The 19,366-nt window shown below is 55.6% G+C and overlaps 1 protein-coding gene across 1 annotated transcript; it reads right to left on the reverse strand.

Annotated features, from left to right (window-relative positions):
* Nucleotides 1–79: 79 nt before the first annotated feature.
* Nucleotides 80–19,026, reverse strand: OAF (out at first homolog). The gene is made up of 4 exons (XM_090027357.1): nt 18,722–19,026; nt 3,082–3,216; nt 2,422–2,602; nt 80–1,786 (listed from the first exon to the last, which is right to left on the reverse strand). The coding sequence occupies exons 1-4, from the start codon at nt 18,938–18,940 to the stop codon at nt 1,512–1,514; spliced, it is 810 nt and encodes a 269-aa protein (XP_089883483.1). The 5' UTR covers nt 18,941–19,026; the 3' UTR covers nt 80–1,511.
* Nucleotides 19,027–19,366: the final 340 nt, after the last annotated feature.

Raw genomic sequence — 19,366 nt, forward strand, 5'->3', positions numbered from 1 at the left:
CCTCACCAGATTGAAAGGAACCAGCAAAAGAATGGGGCTGTGAGTTTTATGGAGACGCTTGATGCTAGATCTGCTTCAAAAAAAATCCATTTATTTACCTTAAAAATGATAAATACTTTGCTTTTAAAAAATCTTTCAAGTTTAGTCTTGGTTTTACTTCATGTTGCCATATTAAAATGCAGCCTCTCCCCACCCTTCCCCCAATGAGGTCCCTACAAAAATGGTTCTGTCAGCAAATTAAAAGAAGAAAAACCTGGAAATTATCTTTTTTTGTCCAAAATGCCCAAGTTTGGGCAAAAGGCACAAGAAAGAGGGTATGGAGCCAGAGGGGCTGGGGTTACAAATCGCAGCTGCTCTGGACTGTGTGGGTCTACGAGGACTGCGGTAGCCCTAACCCCACTCACCCCGCTTCAGCTCCAACCCCTAAGACAGAGGAATGCAGTAATGACAGCTGTCAATCATAGCTTATCTTTGGAGGCCCTCCTAGGGCTTTATAAAGGAAAGCCGTCATCATCGCCCCCATTTTACAGATGGGGAAACTGAGGCACAGTGAAGTGGTGGGATTTAGCTACGCTCACCTAGCAGATCAGCAGCAGGGTTGGAAATAAAACCCAGGAGTACTGCATGGCAGTCCCCTGCCCTCAGCAGATCTCCAAAGCGCTGGTGCAGACCCAGTCGGGGATTGTCAACCACAGCTCTGGAGGCAATGGATAGTAATGTGTGGACAGCTCTTTCTTAACAGGATAGTCCACGGGACTGGAGCCTTAACCCCAGCTCAGCTGGGTCTTAAGAACAAGCCAAACCAGAGACTCGTTAAAGTCCCTTTCTTCAAGGGGCCGGGGGCGCCTCCTGGTGTCTAAGCTTTCCCCCTCTGCCAGCCAGGGAAGAAGCTGGCACGCAGTCGGGTGCTGTGGCTGAGCGCAGCAGGCCGCCCGCTTTCGGGCCCTTGCACCTTCCTCACTTGGGGGATTTCCCACCAGGTCCGTGGCCCCACCAGTGGCAAGTGCTGCCGTGGTGGGGCTGGGAGCCTGTAGGAAAGGGACAGGGGACAGGTCCGGAGCTGCCCTGTCCTCTGCTCATATTTTGGCTGCTGAAATGACAGCTGAGATGGCTTCCCTTCCCCTTGAAGAGGCTCTGGGCTGGCACCAGTAAGCACAGCCGTTCCCCTTCGTAGTTTCATAGATGTTGGGGGCTGGAAGGGACCTTACAGATCATCGGGTCCAGCCCCCCTGCACTTGGGCAGGAAAGACTCACCCTCAAACTGTCCCTGGTGAGTGATGCTCTTGGCTCTGGGCAGCGCTGTGCTAAGACGCAGAAGCTAAGCCTGTTTTCACAGTATGAGGCAGCCTGAGGGGGTCCCAGGGAACGGGAAGAAAAGAAGCACACAGAGCCTCCATGGTCCAAGCACTTCCACGAGCCCTCTCCCCCTCCGGGCAGTCAGCCCCGGCACACAGCCCGGAGTCATGGAGCGAGGGCAGGAGGCTGAAAAGACACAGCCCAAATGAGCTTTGCTAGGTTTCTTCATCCCAGAGGCACAGCTGCTTCTGCGGCACGTAATAGTCAAAGGTGTAGCCCTTCTGGCAGCTGCGAATGCCGCACTTGTAGGAGGAGACTTTACCACTGGCGTCCCGGCTCCGGCAATACTTGAGCATGCAGGGGTACCACTCGATGCTCAGCGAGTAGCTGCAGATGCAGGGCTTCCAGCGGTCCGAGCACAGCTTGCAGCGCTGCAGGTCGGGCAGGTCGGCCGACTGCGGCAGGACCTCGAACATGGAGCCGTCCACGCCTGCAGAAGAAGAGAGGCAGAACAGTGCTCCAGACCACAGCATCGAGGGACAAGCTCTGCTCCCAAGGACCCTGGGGACCTCTAGCAGCTTCCCAGTAGAGGGCAGGACTCCACATTTGCTGGAAAAACAGAGGGTGCCTACATGCCATGCACTCTGGTGGCTGCTGTCTTCTGCTGGGGGGTGACAGGTAAGTATAGACAAGGCTCAAGTGACTTGGGGACAAGCTACTAGCCTTTTCCTCCCTCAATTACTTGGTTCAGGTTCAGCCTGGGTGAGAAGTGGCTGACAGCTGTGTGTGCCAGTCTGTCCCTCTGTGGAACAAATTGCAGGGCTCTGCCTGGTTCATGCTGGACACGTGTCTCCTATTGCAACAGCCACCACTTTAGCTGGCTCCACATGTCAAAACTGAAGTAGCCACTCAATGCCAGGCAATGGGCACAAGCTTAAATGTGGCTGGGAGGGAGACTGGCACCCGAGGCAGGTGTTGCCATACACATGGGGTATCTACATAGCATGTGAGGCTGATGCTTTGTGACCCAGCCTATTCCCTGAAAGCCCCAGAGGGAGAGTCCATCAGGCCTTGCAGACCTACTGGCAGTATCAGAGCTGCCCGTGCAGGGGGGGAGAGTCTCACCTTTCTCCAGCCAAAACTTAACATCTTCTTCCCGGGTGTAAATAGCCTCCTGGGCCTCGGAGCAGACGTTGTGGATGTGAGGGCTCAGCTGGGCCCCTTTGCTGAAGTTGACAGCCACATCCATGCTGAGGTGCTCCAGCCCACGGACCTCCTCTGCTTGCCGCACCGTTTTGGGGTTTTTCTGGGGAGGGGAAAAGCACTGAGTGAATTCCCGCAGCAGTGGCAAAGCTTCTTAGTCGGTGAGGAAGAATCAGGTCTATCTGCTCCATCCTTTCCCCAAGAGACATCGCAGTGGCACACCACCAGAAGGCGTGCATCTAGACTGCCTCATCCTGGGATCCCATGCGGTCTCCTAACCTGAGCAGGACAGACCCTGCACAGTGCTGACAAGACAACTTCTGTGCAATGTCCAGCTGCTGCTGAAGTGTTGGAGATTTGGGATGGGCCCATGGACGGCTGGAGTCCGAGCCTTCGTGAGCGTGGCCATGCTGCCTGCCTGGAGCAGAGGCAGGTAACAGGCAGGTCTGGTTCACCTGAAACTCAGCCAGATGCCTGAAGGGGGCTGGAGTGCATGAAGCCCCCCAGGAAAGCCCTCTGCTCTGGATGGCCAGGAGATCAGTGGGCTCAAGCACTAAATGGTCTTGTGGGGCTGCCCCTCACCTGCCGCAGCTTGGCCATGGACTCGCTGGGGATGATCTCGTTGCGGTGGAGCCTCGTGACAAAGCAGAGTGCCTGGAACTGGCTCTGGCCCCTCTCCAGCTCCCCCAGGATCAGGGCACGGAAAATCTTCACCTCCTGACCAAAAACAAAACACAGGGAGAGCACAGGTTATCACGGTCCCGCAGCCCATGGTCTTCGGCCTCAGAGAGGCAGCGCGGAGAAACGCACACCCGCCCGTCCCCCATAAAGCCCGCCGGCATCCCTGAACCACTCTGCCATGTGTCACCCCACCTCAAAGGGGCTCAGGGAGGCTGACACCTGCACCTGCTCCAGCCTGAGGAACACCAGCGGATCCTTCTGCTCAAGCAACAAAACCTCCTGCCTTCAGGACCAGGAGTCAGAGGCCAGGAGTCAGGACCAGGACCAGGAATCAGAGGCTCGATTCTCATGACCAGAGGACCCACCCAGGCATGGGCAACATGGAGAAACGACCCGTATGAAACCTTAAGCCCAGGTTGTGGAAAACCTCCATCCCACAACACAGGGGACAGAGTGCTACTCAGAGGAGGGGAGACATGCCCCCAGTTGTGCCTTGCTGGTTTTGGTCTTTGGCCAAGGATGAACCCTGACTCCACGGGGTTTCTTGTTTCTGCCTCCAGGGAGGGGTGATCTCCTATAAAACAAGGACCCTACATTTTTTCCTGCAGTAGGGAGCCACCTCAAGAGTTCCTATGTTGGGTGGGCCCATGTGCTTTCGCCCCTGACATGGCATAAGCTCTCCCCGCAACCCCGTCTCCCTTCAAGAGGGTCACCCCCTGCACCCAGTGCCCAAACCACCGTGGAGAACAATGCCAGGGCTTGACTCTTGAAGGGGAAACGGGTCAGGAGCTGCTTGCAGGTGCTTCTCCTTCCAGCATGCACACAAAACTTCAGATCACCAACTCCTCTGGCCCCTTCCAATGCAATGAGTTGTTAACAGCGCTATCTTTGGGTCTAATGTTTCCTGTTATTGTAACACAGCCCGTCCTATGCCGGGAAACCCCGAAGTGTGACCGGAAGGACACATGAGTGCATGTGAAAGACGGAATGAGTGAAAGGAAAGAGACTGTTTGAAAACGAAGCACAGAGTTACCCAGCACCAGGGTGGGATGCCTCCATTCCTGCCCTCGACTGCCCATGCTGCACCCATCATCCCATCGAGTGAACCCTACTGAACCTATGACAGGATGCCTCATTGCTCATCTATCAGTGCCAGGCTTGGGCACCCTCCCACGACACATCCTCCATCTGTGCTGCATGTGGCAGGACACCCCACTCCGCTTCTCCATCCCGAGCTAGATCGGGATGTGTCCGCTGGAGCACAGGGACTGGGCTGACGCATTCAGAGCTGACCGCAACGACAAGGTCCTCAGGGGAAACGGGACAAATCTAGAGAGCAGTGACTGTGTCGGGTAAGGACAGGGTGGGAGGGGGAAAGAGATCTGAGTCAGTGGAAAATGGAAAAGAGACCAACCGGACACATGTGCTGTGGAAGCGATATTGCGATGGTACAAATGGTTCACAGGGAAGAGTCCAGCTCCCGGTCATACTTGGAGGAGGGTAAAAGAGGAGCATGAGTCACAGGGACACGCTCCATTTACAGACACTGCGGCCCTGCCATTCCAGAGCTGCTCATCCATCACAGCAGACCCCAATCTCAGACGGGGCATTTCAGATGATTGTTTTTTTCCACTGATGGAGGAAAGCAATAGGGAGGAGACAGCTTTGTTGGCATGTGCTGAGAAGAAGTCCCGCATTGCTCCTGTGACACAAACCCTCCAAGCAGGGGGTGTAGGATTCTTGCAGGGTCACCGAGACACAGCCGAGCCCTGCTGGCCCCACAGCTCTTCCAGACCTATCACGCTGGTGTCGCTTTGAAAAGTCAGGAACTCAAAGCCTCTACTAACACCTTGAGCAGCAGGATTACAGTAGGCAAATCAAACAAAGTTAGCCTGAATAAATCACCCCTGAGCAGAACTAGGCATAGAAAACAAAGGCATGGGACCCTCTTCAGGGTGAAGAACACCTGCTGAAAAGAGTATTTGCTGTTTGGCTGTGGTTTTAACCCTGTGCATATTGCTTTGTGATCTCCAAGACCTCCACACCCCAGCTAGTGCATCTCGACACTTCCCACAGGTTTGCCATCCTGCCTGAGTTAGGGCCGCCATTCCCCTGAGCCCGGGGATTAATTAGCCCACTTCCCCCGGCAAATCACGACCTCATCATTTAGCAACTGTCGTGACACTAAAGGGATGGCCAAATTCTGCTCTCGTGGACTACGCTGCGTAGCTGGAAGAAAGCACTCCAAGTTAGTTCAGTGCACTCACCGCAGACGTAACTCAGTTTAACGGAGGCCATGAGATTAAAATTTGCCCCTAAGATTGCGATAGTAAAGCTCATGCCTTCCCAAATACAGTCACCATCTAAAAGCATCTCTCCATCGGGCTGAGATTCTCCCCTTATTGCTGGAAATCTGCACTGCCGTTTCCCTTGGCAGTAAACCCAAGGAGGGAGAAAGACAGAGTAGGCAGGTGACACAGCACACCCACTATCCACCTTTTGATCCCTCTGAGCAGACAATGATCTCTTTTCTCTGGAGCTTCCCCACAGAGTAGCTGCAACCAGGAGGAGATTCGGTTTGGGCTGCCCGAGGAACTTGAGACGCAAAGAGTTTGCTTCCTGTGAAGATGTGCCATGGAGAAAACACCAAGTGGGACCGGCAAAAGCCCAGTAAAGACTGGAAGATCCTCCTCACAAGGCCCAGGGATGTCAGCTCACATCCTTACTGCAGACGGGGATGTTTCAGTGTGCCATGCTCTGTCAAGCTCGGCAAGACAGGTAAGAAACTTCCTCCACCCTTGCCATCGCCGCTCCAGGATTCCTCATTGCCCAGGAGTGCCCCCAGCCATGTGTCCCACCAATTCCCTACCGACACATCCATGCTCTGCTCAGTCCCGTGGGCAGACAGCCGTTCCTTCCAGGACTAGCTGGTGGAAGGACGAATGCATCTGAAACCGTATCCTGCTCCTTCACACTATGTGCAAGCTGAGAAGCACCTTTTTCCTCCAAGTTGCTATCTTTGCATTGTAATCATAGCCCTGGTCACAGCTTCCAGCCATCATTAACTAAAAATATCACGGGGCAGGATGACATTGTAAATCTTCACCTCATCTGCAAGTTGCTAACAAACGGCAGCTCTTCTCTTCCTCTCCTTTGCAGCTCTCAGTCCGCAGCCAAAACTTTTCACAAGCATTGCAAAGCTCAGCTCTTCAGCTATCATTGCAGGAAAGCTGCTCTCTTGATTTTATGAAGATGCCTTCTCTCTCACAATTTGGGCAGCAGCAGGCCAGCAACAAGTAGCTTATTTCTGCACTGGACGGATGGCAAAGCGGGGATGAAATGAATACTTTCAGGCTAAAAGGGACCCATGCTGATCACTGAGTGCTGGCAGCCAGCTATGAAGTCAAAGCCCAGCTTGGGAAACTAGTTACTCCAGGGAGGATTCACAAGAAGAAAAAAAAAGAAGGCATTGCCCTGCAAACAAAAGAAAAAGCTCCCTGGGCCTACATTAAGCAGCAAAAGCTCTACTGACTTCATTGTCACCATGCTGGCGTGACAGGAGGATGTGGCTCTTGTGTTTCACATCCTCCACATCTCGGGGGAGTGACAAACTCCAGTAAGGAACTGGGGGTTGGGGTGTGTGGGGACCGAATAAACTCCTGAGAAGGAGGTGCAAGGGGAGAAAAGGGTCGCCATTTTAAAGAAAAATCCAAGGTTTACAGTCCCAGGGACAGGACTAGTTCTCGGAGACAGAGGAACATTTCATGGCTGGACCACCAGAGTAAATGCAGCTCAGGCTGCTAGCGTACAGCCTGGAGCGGCTTGGTGGCTTGTGTGAGATGCTGGCAGCCCCGCTGCGAGCATTTGCAGAAAGCCTCCCGTGCTCTGGACAGTATCTGACACCTCCGCAGGGAGCAAACGTGGAAGAGGAGGTTATTCCAGGTCAAGGTAGAGACATATTGGCAGGCCGCTGTGCGAGGAAAAGGGACAGAAATCTCACATGGATGTTTTCTTTGCTGCATCTGTTCTGAGACTCTCTGCCCACATTCCCCTGGACGCTTCATTTGGCATCATTCACAAGGGCTATGCTCACTTACCCCATGACTCACGGTGTCACGGAGGGAGCATTTCCCCAGCAGAGGCATGAAATCCTGTTACTTCCTTTGGAGTCCACCCAAGAGCACCGCGGTGAAAAGTGACGTCCGTGGGGGAGCGGGCAGAAGCCATAGGTCAGCGTGTTAGCCAGCAGGAGTCATGCCAAGCTATGGAGAAGACTTCCCCACTTTTAGGACTTCCCTCCTACAGCAGACCTCTGACCGGTCCCACGTGGTTTGGGATGAGACCCTCCTTTCCACCTACAGCAAAACTCTGGCTTCCTTTCTGCAAGGCTCTGAGCGGCGTCCTCTCAAGGAACATCATCTACGTTAGAGCATACGTCCCTGCAGCTTACTCACCGTCCTCCCTCCCACGTACAGAAAACAAAGGCTGTGGAATTTGGGGCACATCTGGAGAGCTGAAAGAACAGCTGCAGATTGGGATGCGATTCTTTCCCATGGCCAGAGCAGGGATTTTGCTGGATGCATCTTATTAAGTGAAAAATGAGCCAGAGGAGTAGGGAAGAAGGAGGACGTATCCTATTGCTTTCGCCTACAGACCCCGTCATTGTCTTCAGTCTACGGGCTTGGTTAGCAACCCAGCAGGCCTGGGGGATAGGCCTGAAGCAGCTCAGAACTGCTTTACAGGCTCGCCAGGAGCTAAAGGCTGCTGGGGGCTTTTGGTTCTTCTGCAGTGCCACTTGAAACCATGTTTTTCAAAATTAAAAATCGACCCCTTAGCCGAGGCAGCAACAATCTTTCCTCCACGAGCCTGGAATGACAAGCAAGAGGGTCCAAGTGAAACAGTTCAAGAACGGGGGGTGGAAACTGCAGAGAAGAAAAACATGGTCAATAATTTCAATTTGACTGGGTGGGAGGCAGGAAGGAGAGGGAGGTAATGATATATTCACAGGAATATTTAGGAAACCGACCATTTCTCATAGCTTTCCTAAAGAAGGTCTTGCTTAAATGTGGCACCTTTGGAGCAGCCCAAACCTCCAATGCAGCCACATCAGTTTACGCCAGCTGGTTTTGATCCGAAGTCTTCGCTGTGCTTCCTGTGGTGTTACAAGGCTGAGCAAGTATCAGACGATCAAACTGCAAAACAGCCTGTTCCTCCGCTCCGCCAGGCTCGGTACTTCCATTCAAAACGCTTCATTTTAAATCGCTTCAAATCCTCAGCCTTTAAAAAACAAACAAACCAAAAAGAAGTGGAAATCCACATTTTTCACCAGACAGTCGATCCGAAGGCTCTACTGTCCGCGTGCAAGGGATCAGAAAACGTTCTCCGTCTGGAAGCAAGTTTTGCAGCAATACGAAGATATCGAGGAAGAGCAGAAGTCTACGTGCTCACACGGCCACCTCCTCCTAGCGGCTGGTTCCCACTGCTGCGGCCTGACAAACGGGAGCATTGTGCCGAAGTGGCAGGAGCTCATAAGTCAGCACTGGTGATTAAAGCCCCGTGATTAGCCCTGCCGTGGCGGTTATGCAAGCATGCATGGGCACCTCTGAGAGCGGGCACATGCTTCTCTGCGTTTAAGAGCTGCACTGCCAAGTTCAGTGAGAAACATGCAATTTCACCTAACCTGCTGGAACGGGGAGCTGTAGGTTTCAAGTCAGTGGCACGTACCCAGTTCAGCCGCGAATCCCAGGAAGCAGGTTGGGGGGACTGCATTTTAGCAGCCTGGATTAGATACTAGCCAGACTTAGTCCCCATGGCCTCAAAGGGGGCAAATGCACCCCAGGACAGGGTCACGTGCGCATGGTATCAGCTTTTGCAACTTTCCACCCAGCTGGCTGCAGTGCTAAGATCAATCCCTCCTGGTCGGGAGTCCAGATCCTGCCTCACCCTCCTCCATCACTCGCTCCCAGGCTCCTCTGAAGCTGCTCTTGCATTTCTCTGTGTGCATCTTACCTCTATTTCCTCTGCTCCAGGCTCATTCCCGTCACACCAGAACAACCGACCTGGCGCTGTGGCTGGGCCAATCTAAATATTTATCTACCCGGCTCCGTGCGCTCAGTGATTTATGGGCTGAGGACTCCACAGGGCTGGAGCCCGCGAAGGTGGAGGGCCTCACGGATGGATCCCCGCTAGGATCTTCATGAAAGGGGTCCTTAGATGGGAAACAGACACAGGGGTGGAAGAAACAGGACTGCAGAAGAGGGGTAAGGGGAAACTTTGCAGGAGAGGAAGAAGGGAGAAGAGGGGCTTCCCCAATGAACTGCATGGGCTGTTAAAACAGTAAAGTCAGAGCTTTATTTGAAACAGGCCACAGTTTGGCTGCCCGCAGCTTGCTGGTTCTGCAGCTCATTCCCAACTAACGCAACCACGACTCTGCTGTCCGGTTGCCTAAAGGAAATGAGCTCTGGAAGGCAAGTGGCTGGCTCAAGACGATGATGGCAGGGAAGAGGAGGCGCTTGCAAGAGCTGGCCAAGATGCTGCCTCCACTCCCATTGCCAGTCCTATTCATCCAAGTGGTGGGGAGCCACGGGATCCTGCCCAACTCCTCTCTCAGGGTGGATGGCCAAGAAGTGCCGGCTCCAGAAATGCCACCTAGTTTGGAAACTTTGGTTTTTCCTCCGGAGGGAAGGACTTGGCCACAGAATCCAGGCTCCTGCTGCCTCCACATTGGGTTACTGGACCTCACCGTGCATGAGGGAGCAATGCACAGACTCTAGCTGGGATGCAACGTGTCTGCCCACCTTCTCCAGGGTGAGCTCATCACACTGACATCCAAGCTCCTCCACTGGTTTCCAGGCTGCTTCCAATGTCAGTTTAAGGATTTGCCCATCCTTTTCAACACAATAAACAGATCAAGATTTATGTGCCTTAAGGCATGCCCGGTAGAAGTGCAAGCAATGGCGGCTTTCGACATGGCCAAGGTGCCGAAACTTGCCCAGAATCCCTCTTTTCTTCCCCAGCCCTTCCTCAACTTCTCTGCCCATCATCTCATAAGGGGGAGGTGGGAATCCAAGCTCATCCCACCAAGAGTCAGTCGGTCCTGCCGGAAGCAGCAAGGCGAGTCAGTGCCGAGCGGGTTCTTGGCCAAACCAACGAAGGAGCTGGGATTTCTGTACCGCTTCCCAGCACAGAACAAGCCCTGGCGCGACCTCTGAGCCTCAGCAGCACGGGGACTTTGCATTAACCCTTCAAGAGGATGTTGGCAAACGGGGCCCTGACCCACATTTGTGCAGCGAGTACAGTTGCAGCTATTGTTCAGCTTTTGGCTTCACGTTGCCTGGCGGAGAGGAGGAACAGGCCGTTCTGCAGCACCTCTCTGACTGCCGGGGCAAAACCGCATCCTACCCTCCTCTCTTGGGAGAGGGACGAATTCAGGGCACCCGGCTCCGCCCAGGGCCAGGGGCTCACATCTGCAGACCTAGGGGACTTGGAGCGTAGAGGAACCGTCCTGGGAAAGAATTCAACGTCCTCGTGTCCCATGCCGGCCGCCTCCGACTCCTGCTGGGCCCGTGTTTTAGAACAAGAGGGCAATTCAGCCTCTGTTTTTAGGCCTTTCCCAGTGGGGAATGAAGATCATGTGTGGTCTCACTCTCGCTTCCATGTTGAGTGGAATAAACCAGTTCCCAAGAAAATAAATCTTGGAGGGAAGCGCTAGTTCACTGCCAACTCCCACCTCGGCCCGCCTGCTAGGCGCCTTCCTTCAAGGACGCGGCTGCCGTCAAGGCCCTGAATTTTGTCCTTGGAGGCGCGCAGTCAGCTCCCGCTCAGCGGTGGAGGTGGAAGGGGTGGGAGCTTGCACATGTGGAGGAGGAGGGTGGGATGTTCAATGGTTAGGGCGCCCATGAGGGACCTGGCTCCTGTTTCCTGCTGCGCCAGGTGTCCTCTGGGATCCAGGGTACTTGGGGTTGCCGAGATGTGGCTTTCTGTAAGAAACCTCTTAAGGGGGGGGAACAAAGGGGGGCAAAGAGTGCTTCAGCAACAACAGGCCCAGCTGCCCAAGTGCAGCCAGTTGCTGTCTCTGAGCACGGGTCCTGTCAGCACCATGATGTCACTTGGGGCGACCCTTTTCCCCTCTTATAATCCTCTGTCCTACTGAATTCTGCCAACAACTTCTCCCCGTATGCCCCAAAACTCCAGGATCAAGACGCTTGGATCACAGCAGCAATGAAGGCCAGATGATGCTACATCTGGGCATCCTTTACCTAACAAATTCCCTTCCACTGCAAGGCCCGAGGAACTGGTGAGCCCTGGGTTTCTCTTGCTCTCTTCCCTTGGTACAGTATAGACTGAAGCCTTGGGTTTTTCTGGACTAGAAACCCTACGTTTTCTATATGACCGGGGTACTTTGTGCCTGGTGGGGCCAGACAGGATGTTCTTCTGGATCTTACTGAACTTAACATCCATTATGCAGGTGATACAGATTGCAGGAGATTGGACTTGCTGGTCCTGGTGGTCCCTTCCAGTTCTTTACGTATCTAAGATTGATGCAAAAGCAGATTTGGGCTGGTGCTGTGTTAAAGGGATATTTTCCATCCATCACATCCTCCAAATGGAAATGGAGTAACTGAGCTGTACAAAGCCCTTGTTTGTTATGGAAAGTTGGATTATTGCTTCAGAGCTCTTGGCATGGGTGAATAAATAAATAATGCTGAGCACTTACGCAGAGCTTTAGGTTTTCAGATCGTTTTATGCACCATGAAGGCAGGCTCACCACGATGCTCTTGTGAGGCACTGGAAACAATGTTAGTGCTTTGTGGAGAAGGACATTTTGGGAGAGGGAATGCAAGTCCTCTTTTTCAAGTAACTTTTGGTGCTTGGTGCGAGATCCTTGGTGCCCACCCATTTGAGGTGCCAGGCACCCAGAACTCCAAATAGCATTGATGAAAGCTGTAGACACTCAACACCCCTCGAAAAAAAAAATCAGCCTTGTACCACCTCCTGCTAAGCCTTCAAGTGGTGGGTGGGGGTGGAAATCAACAGCTGCTTCTGCAACTGGAGTCCAAGTGACTTGCTCGTGGCTGTACAACGAGACAGCAGCAAAGCCAGGACTCGAAACTCAGGAGTCCTAGCTTGCAAATCCTGTGCTCAGCTCATCAGGTCAACACCAAGCATCGCATACCAAGGTACCCAAACAATCCTTGACCATGGAAAGATCAGATCCATTAAAACCACAGCGTTCTCGAGTGGAATCGCTCTACATGGGAACAGACAACTCAATAGTCTAATACAGCGCCCCCCTTCAAAAACTTCAAATGTCCAGAAAATACACACTTCAATAATGCAAAATTAAATGTTGGCAAATGCAATATCAGAGGGAGCCCTGTGGAGAACTTAGTCTGGGTTTCCAGAGCTCCTGATTATCTCTACTAAATCACTCGATTTCCTCCTGTGGAGAGAGTTAAAAAGCCTTCTATTATCTCCCAGTAACTCGCAGGGAGTTGGTTCATCTGTCCTACCACACAGTCTTAGGGCACTGAGAGGAAACCTTTGAAAAGCACACCCTGGGATGGCACTGCCCAGTTTCTTGGTTTGTGCTGCTGAAATCCCACCTGTGAAGAAGCCAACTGCAGAGAGCTTTGTGCACAAATGTCCTGGGAGTGTGCAAGACAAAAAAAACGGGCAATCCTTCAGAGTGGCTGCCAGTCACAGCCTGGGACACAGGCAATTATAGCTCAGTGCTTCCAAAGGGACGGGGAGCAGGCAGGCACATACACTAGGGATTAGAGCAGTTCTGTTCATTCCCCCTCTTCACAGGCTTGCTGTTTGCAGTTGTAGGGGAGCAAGGGAGCAGCAGATGCCCAAGTCCTGGCGTGCAGCTGCCTAACTGCTCCATCTTTCACCTGGGCATGGGTGTCCACATGTCCAGGAAGAACACCAGACTCGCCAGACCAGATCTGACCCGAGCCATGTCTAGCTCAGGATCTCATCTCCAACTAGGGCCAGCGCCTTCTGAGGTAGGTGCAAGAACCTAGCAGCGGGCAGACAGGATAACATACCTCCATTTGGCTGGAAACTGGCTTTTGACTCAACACACTTCAAAATGCCAGCAGCCTTAGCCATGTCCCTTCTGACATTCCCAAAGGGAGACAGACCCTCCCCTCAATCCTGGCAGTCTGGGTTTCCAGATACAGTACATGCATCAGCTATTCCCCATTTACACAGGGGATCCCTGGTGCTGAGGCCTCCATGTTCAACCCCAGCATAAACAGCAGCAGCTCTTTTAGCAGCAATGCAACATGCTGAAGCTACTGGCACCACACGGGTTAAGTAAGTATTTGGCCCTCTCTGCACCCAGCCCCACACACAATTTTTTTTTCTCAGTAATTATAAGAAAAATAAATCACTTATGTCTACTTGGGTATTAACCACCCACCCCGCTTGCCGGCCAGAGGGTGGGAATGCAGTCTTTATTGCAAAGAGCCTGCCAAAGAGTTTAGATTCAACAATATGGAGAGAGGAGTGGTTTGGTTTCTTTTCTTTTTTTTGGTTGGTAAAACAGCAAACAGCCGTTTGATAAAACAAAAGAGAAACATAAACCTAATATTACTTTCCAACACAACAAAAGGAGGGGTGCTAATCTCTGAACTCGGATCCAGCACTGAACACCCCAGGCAGGGAAGATACCCTTTGGATTTAAAAGGACTTTACACCCAGAGCTCGTACAGTGGTTTACAGAGGCTGGTAATGCTTTTTATGGCAGGGGAAACTGAGGCACAGAACGGGGTAGGCACTTCCTCAGTATCCCCAGCAAGTGAGTGCTGCAGCCAGAAAGCCCCAAAGCCCGATCCAGCCGCTCCGCAGACCTGGAGGGCGAAGCTCACTGCAGTCAGAAGGCAGCGTGGGAACACGAGTGATAACATCTTTCCACCTCCCACGCTCTGGGATGCTCTGTGGAGGGCACATCCCCAGATAAGTCGCAGCTGCCCCAGGGCTGCTCTAACTCCCTGATGCTGCAGCTGACAGGCAGCTCCGCCAGCACTGCTGGCATGCGGAGCGCTCTTCCCCAGCTGCTCACCATGTGCTGCTCTTGGAGCGGGGGTCTCCCGAGCGTCACTGGGCATCAGGGTCTGGATTCTGCTCCGAAACGGATGAAATGCAAGTGGCACATGGCAGTGGCGAGACAGGCAGGGGATTTTTTTTTTTTTAAGTCCTTTGGCAGTTCCAGCTCGCCTTGGGTGAGAGCAGCCCCACCCCGCAGAGAGGGCCAGCGCAAGGCTGTAGGCACCACTCGAGCTCCACTCCAGTCCTTGAAAACAGAGCTCAAGTGCAATTAAGTGGAGCACAAGCCTCGGGCTGGCCCCTCTGCCATGGGGTGAATTCCAGCCAAGTAACACAGGGAAACAGACCATTTAACAAACGGGTTTCGTGTCAACATCACTAATGTGCCTGATCCTAAATTAGATTGCCTGCCGCGGCCCCCAGCACGGGTCTTTCCCACGCAGAGTCATGCCTTGTTTTGAGGGTCCTGAGGGGAGAGGCAGCCTATGGAGGAGGCACTCCCATGCCCTGACCCCACCACCAAGACCAGCCTGGTAATGACGCCACTACCTCTTGCCTACCGCTTTCCTCAGGAGATTTTAATGCACATTAGGGCATGGAGGTCACTTTTATTATTCCCGTTTGCAGATGGGGAAACGGAGGCAACCAGGCCCTAGTTCACAAAGGCTAGTGACTCAGCCAGCTCCAACGGCAGGGAAAGAAGTGTACCTACCCCGAGCCTAGAGCTACAGAGGGCCACGAGGTCCCAAGGCACTGCAGGAAGGACAGAGCGAGGCTGGGAATTGAACAGCGCTCCCCAAAGCCCCCGGCTCACCACCTCAGGCCTGGATCGTCTTTCCTCTTTATTGTACCGCTCAGCAGCCCTCTCCCTTCAGAGGGGCAAAAAAAGCCTCTGCCTCAGAGCTAAGCCTCCCCAGTTCATGCCAAGGAGCTGGACAAATCATTTGTGCAGGAAGCTGGCGTCCTGGCCACAGCATGACCACAGGAGTAGCCTGAGAAACCCGGATAAACACCTCCAGCTGCGTTTCCAGAGGCGAAGAGCCCAGAGACCTCTGCCCTTAAGGAGGAGGGACACTGGGCAGTGGCACGGAGCAGAGTGCCGGAGCAGAACGGAGTTCAACACAGTAATGCCTGGGCGAAGCCAGGAGGCCGGGTCTGAACAGGGTCCCGAGCCAGGATGCAGCTCGCACTCCTCGTTCCCTTGCCGCACTTTAAAGTCTACCTCACGGGCCTTTATGTTTCTCTGGTTTTCCTTTAACTACGTTCCAGCAAAGTCATTAAACCAAACAACTGCCCCCCTGCAAGCCCCGAGCTGCTGTAGCAAGAAACAGGCGTTGCGCAGTCAACGGTGCCTAACAGCGATGTCTACGTCAGGGCATTCCCACATGGAGAGGACTTTTTGAGCCTCTTGGATTTGATGCTTTAGAAGCAAAGCGGAACCTGAAGGAGACCTCCGGAGTAACTGCTCTCCTCCCCGCAAGCACACGCAGGCCTCAGCTCTGCAGAACAAGCCTCGAGTGCAAATCCTCGGGGGTCGACAGGAGGACGGCAGCATCTGCACGTCCCTAGTTCGCAACCCAGCATCAGCAGCGCCCCCAGAGCTTGGGTAGAGGCGCCGAGAAGCGCTCGGGTTTTCCTTGGCAAACGCTTGTGCCGACATAATTTGGAGCCAAGACAGATTTTTATTCCCTCCTCTGGGCTTCCCTTTCTCTCTGCATCCGCCTTTGCACTCCAATTTCCTCCGAGCAGGGAGTATTTTGGTACTTCGTTGACATGAGAGTTACTCTAACGCTGGCTGGTGCTGAAGGAGAGGTGCTGGGTTGCCTGCTCTGTCAAGTGAAGTTTTCTCTGCGCAGCAAGGGAAGAAAATCTGTGAACTTCCCTCCCTCCCTTGTCCCCCTGCCCACTTGCTCCAGCCTCGATCTGAGAAGACCATCTTTAGGGACAAGAGGGGATTTTGGCCTTATAGCCCCTGGCAGTAGGTGGCTTAACTTGGAACAGCTTGAGAGGGAGAAAGTATAGTGGTATCCTTTGAAGAACTGGACCAAGAGGCCAGTGGCTGAGCTGGGGCAACTGGAGAGACAGAAGGGGCCTGTAACCAACTGGGAGAGGGTTAAGAAAGCCTTGGCCATGACGGGCACACTGGGCAGAGGCCAGGACTACCCAGGCGGATCGGCTGCAGGGCTCCATGGCTTGCAGCAGGTCTGGGCACAATCTCCATCTGCTTCTCGACTCTTTTCATACCCGAGAGATCTCTGACCCTCTTTAATTTCTCTGACCATTTGCAAGTTCTTTTTTTTGCCTGAAGAAGGATGTGCGTGTCTGAAAGCTCGCAAAGAACAACTTCTGTGCAACTATTCAGTTGGTCTAATAAAAGTTACCGCCTCTACCGAAGAGGCTTCTTGGGCTTTTACCTCCTTTTGCTTGGAAGCAGTCAAGTCCATGCGAGTAAACAGGGCTGGGACGGAAAGCTGTAACAACAGCCGTGCCACACACAGAGCAGAGAGAATCGGGCTCTCCCGAGGCTCAACTGCAATGGAAAACTCGCCGCATCCACACAGGCCTGGCAGATGCCAGCAAATTCCACTGGCCACCGCTGCCCCCTCCGCCTCCAGTCCCCAGGAGCCATTCATCTTCCTGGCAGATGAACCACTTTACACCCAAAGGGGTTGGGATGAGAAGTGAAGGATTTTCCGTCATGGAGACTGGACATCTTCCCTCGATCCCAGAGGTGATCGCCCAGACCCTGCTCCCAACTCAGCGCCCATCCCTTCAACATCCGTGCCACAGGGATGAGAGGCAGCGGCTAATCCCACAGGGGACGGATGCAGCCATGGGACACCGGGATTGCCACACAGAGAAAGGGGAAGGAGCCCGTCTTGGCCAGGTTGTGCCTTGTGAACAGAAGGGAGGCTGCGTCTCCACCATGCATTACCCCTAAACGACAGAGCCAACCGAGCCCCAAAGGCAGAGATTGCAGGACCTGTTACTTCCCAGCCACAGACTTACGTGTGCCCAGGGGTACTACTCTGAGGGCACCAACACATCCCTGACTAGACCAAGTGCCTTCCCTGTCCCTGGGCCCGGGGGCATGGCACACGACAGTCAGTCCTGTCCCCGCGCCCCGGGGGCAGGGCACACGACAGTCACCGCCGTCCCCGCGCCCCGGGGGCAGGGCACACGACAGTCAGTCCTGTCCCTGGGCCTGGGGGCATGGCACACGACAGTCACCGCCGTCCCCGCGCCCCGGGGGCAGGGCACACGACAGTCACCGCCGTCCCCGCACCCCGGGGGCAGGGCACACGACAGTCAGTCCTGTCCCTGGGCCTGGGGGCATGGCACACGACAGTCACCGCCGTCCCCGCGCCCCGGGGGCATGGCACACGACAGTCACCGCCGTCCCCGCGCCCCGGGGGCATGGCACACGACAGTCACCGCCGTCCCCGCGCCCCGGGGGCAGGGTACACGAGAGTCACCGCTGTCCCCGCGCCCCGGGGGCAGGGTACATGACAGTCAGTCCTGTCCCTGGGCCTGGGGGCAGGGCACACGACAGTCACTGCCGTCCCCGCGCCCCGGGGGCAGGGTACATGACAGTCAGTCCCTGTCCCTGGGCCTGGGGGCAGGGCACACGACAGTCACCGCCATCCCCGCGCCCCGGGGGCAGGGCACACGACAGTCACCGCCATCCCCGCGCCCCGGGGGCAGGGCACACGACAGTCACCGCCATCCCCGCGCCCCGGGGGCAGGGCACACGACAGTCACCGCCGTCCCCGCGCCCCGGGGGCAGGGCACACGACAGTCACCGCCGTCCCCGCGCCCCGGGGGCAGGGTACACGACAGTCAGTCCTGTCCCTGGGCCTGGGGGCAGGGCACACAACAGTCACCGCCGTCCCCGCGCCCCGGGGGCATGGCACACGACAGTCACCGCCGTCCCCGCGCCCCGGGGGCAGGGTACACGAGAGTCACCGCTGTCCCCGCGCCCCGGGGGCAGGGTACATGACAGTCAGTCCCTGTCCCTGGGCCTGGGGGCAGGGCACACGACAGTCACCGCCGTCCCCGCGCCCCGGGGGCAGGGCACACGACAGTCACCGCCGTCCCCGCGCCCCGGGGGCAGGGCACACGACAGTCGCTGCTGTGTCTGCAACTCCGGTAGCGAGAGCAGCTGAGCTGAGGCAGGACTGAGCTCAGCGGGGGTGAAGGCCCAGGTACCACTCCGGTTCCTGGACAAGACCTGCTGCCGCGGCTACGCTAACAGGACCCAGGCCACCGTCTGTCCAGGGTGGCGGCACTCCAGCCCTCCGCTGGGACAGCGACACCTGACACACCTGCCTCTAGAGAGCTGTCGGGGGGCGCGGGAGTGAGAAGCCCTGGCTCGGAGGCAGAGGCGATGGAGGGCGGCTCGGGAACGAAGGCGGACTCCACAAGCCCAGAGCCGCCCCCTCCCGCACACCCCCCCGGCGGACGCTCCCCCGCGAGCCGGCCCTACCCGTCGGAAGTCGGCGGTGAGGGAGAGCAGGGTGCCGTCGCCCTTGCGCAGCTCCAGGCCGATGCAGTCGGCGCCGCTGTCCGCCTGCAGGCTCTCCTCCGTCACCTGCCCGTCGGGCAGCCGCACCCGCACCCGCAGCTCCGCCGGCGCCGCGGGGCCGGGCAGCAGCAGCAGCAGCAGCAGCGGCGGCAGCAGCAGCCCGCAGCCCGCGGCGGGCATCCCCGGGCCGGCGCCGCGCCGCGCCGCGCCTCGCCTCACCTCGTCCCGCCGCCGCCGCCGCCGCCGCCGCCGCCCGCCAACTTCCCGGCCCCGCCCCCGGCCGCGGCCCCGCCCCCGCCCCCGGCCGCGGCCCCGCCCCGCCGGGCGTGCGGGAACCGCCGCAAGCCCGCGCGCACACACGCTCGCTTACTCGCGTATGCTCACACGCTACTCTGGCCGTGCTGCCACGCACACGCATGTCTCCTTGCCGCCCCCGTCCGCGCACACGTGTGCATGCGCACTCACGCACCCATGCTCACAAACACACTATCCTCTCCTGTCTGTCACCATCCACACACACGCGCGCGCGCGCGCGCTCACAAACACTCTGCTTGCTATCAAGCTCACACACGCTTACACATTGTCCTTGCTGTCACACATGCTCAC

The sequence above is a fragment of the Crocodylus siamensis genome, chromosome 14, assembly GCF_052110815.1.
Source record: "Crocodylus siamensis isolate JL-2025a chromosome 14, ASM5211081v1, whole genome shotgun sequence".
NCBI lineage: Eukaryota > Metazoa > Chordata > Crocodylia > Crocodylidae > Crocodylus > Crocodylus siamensis.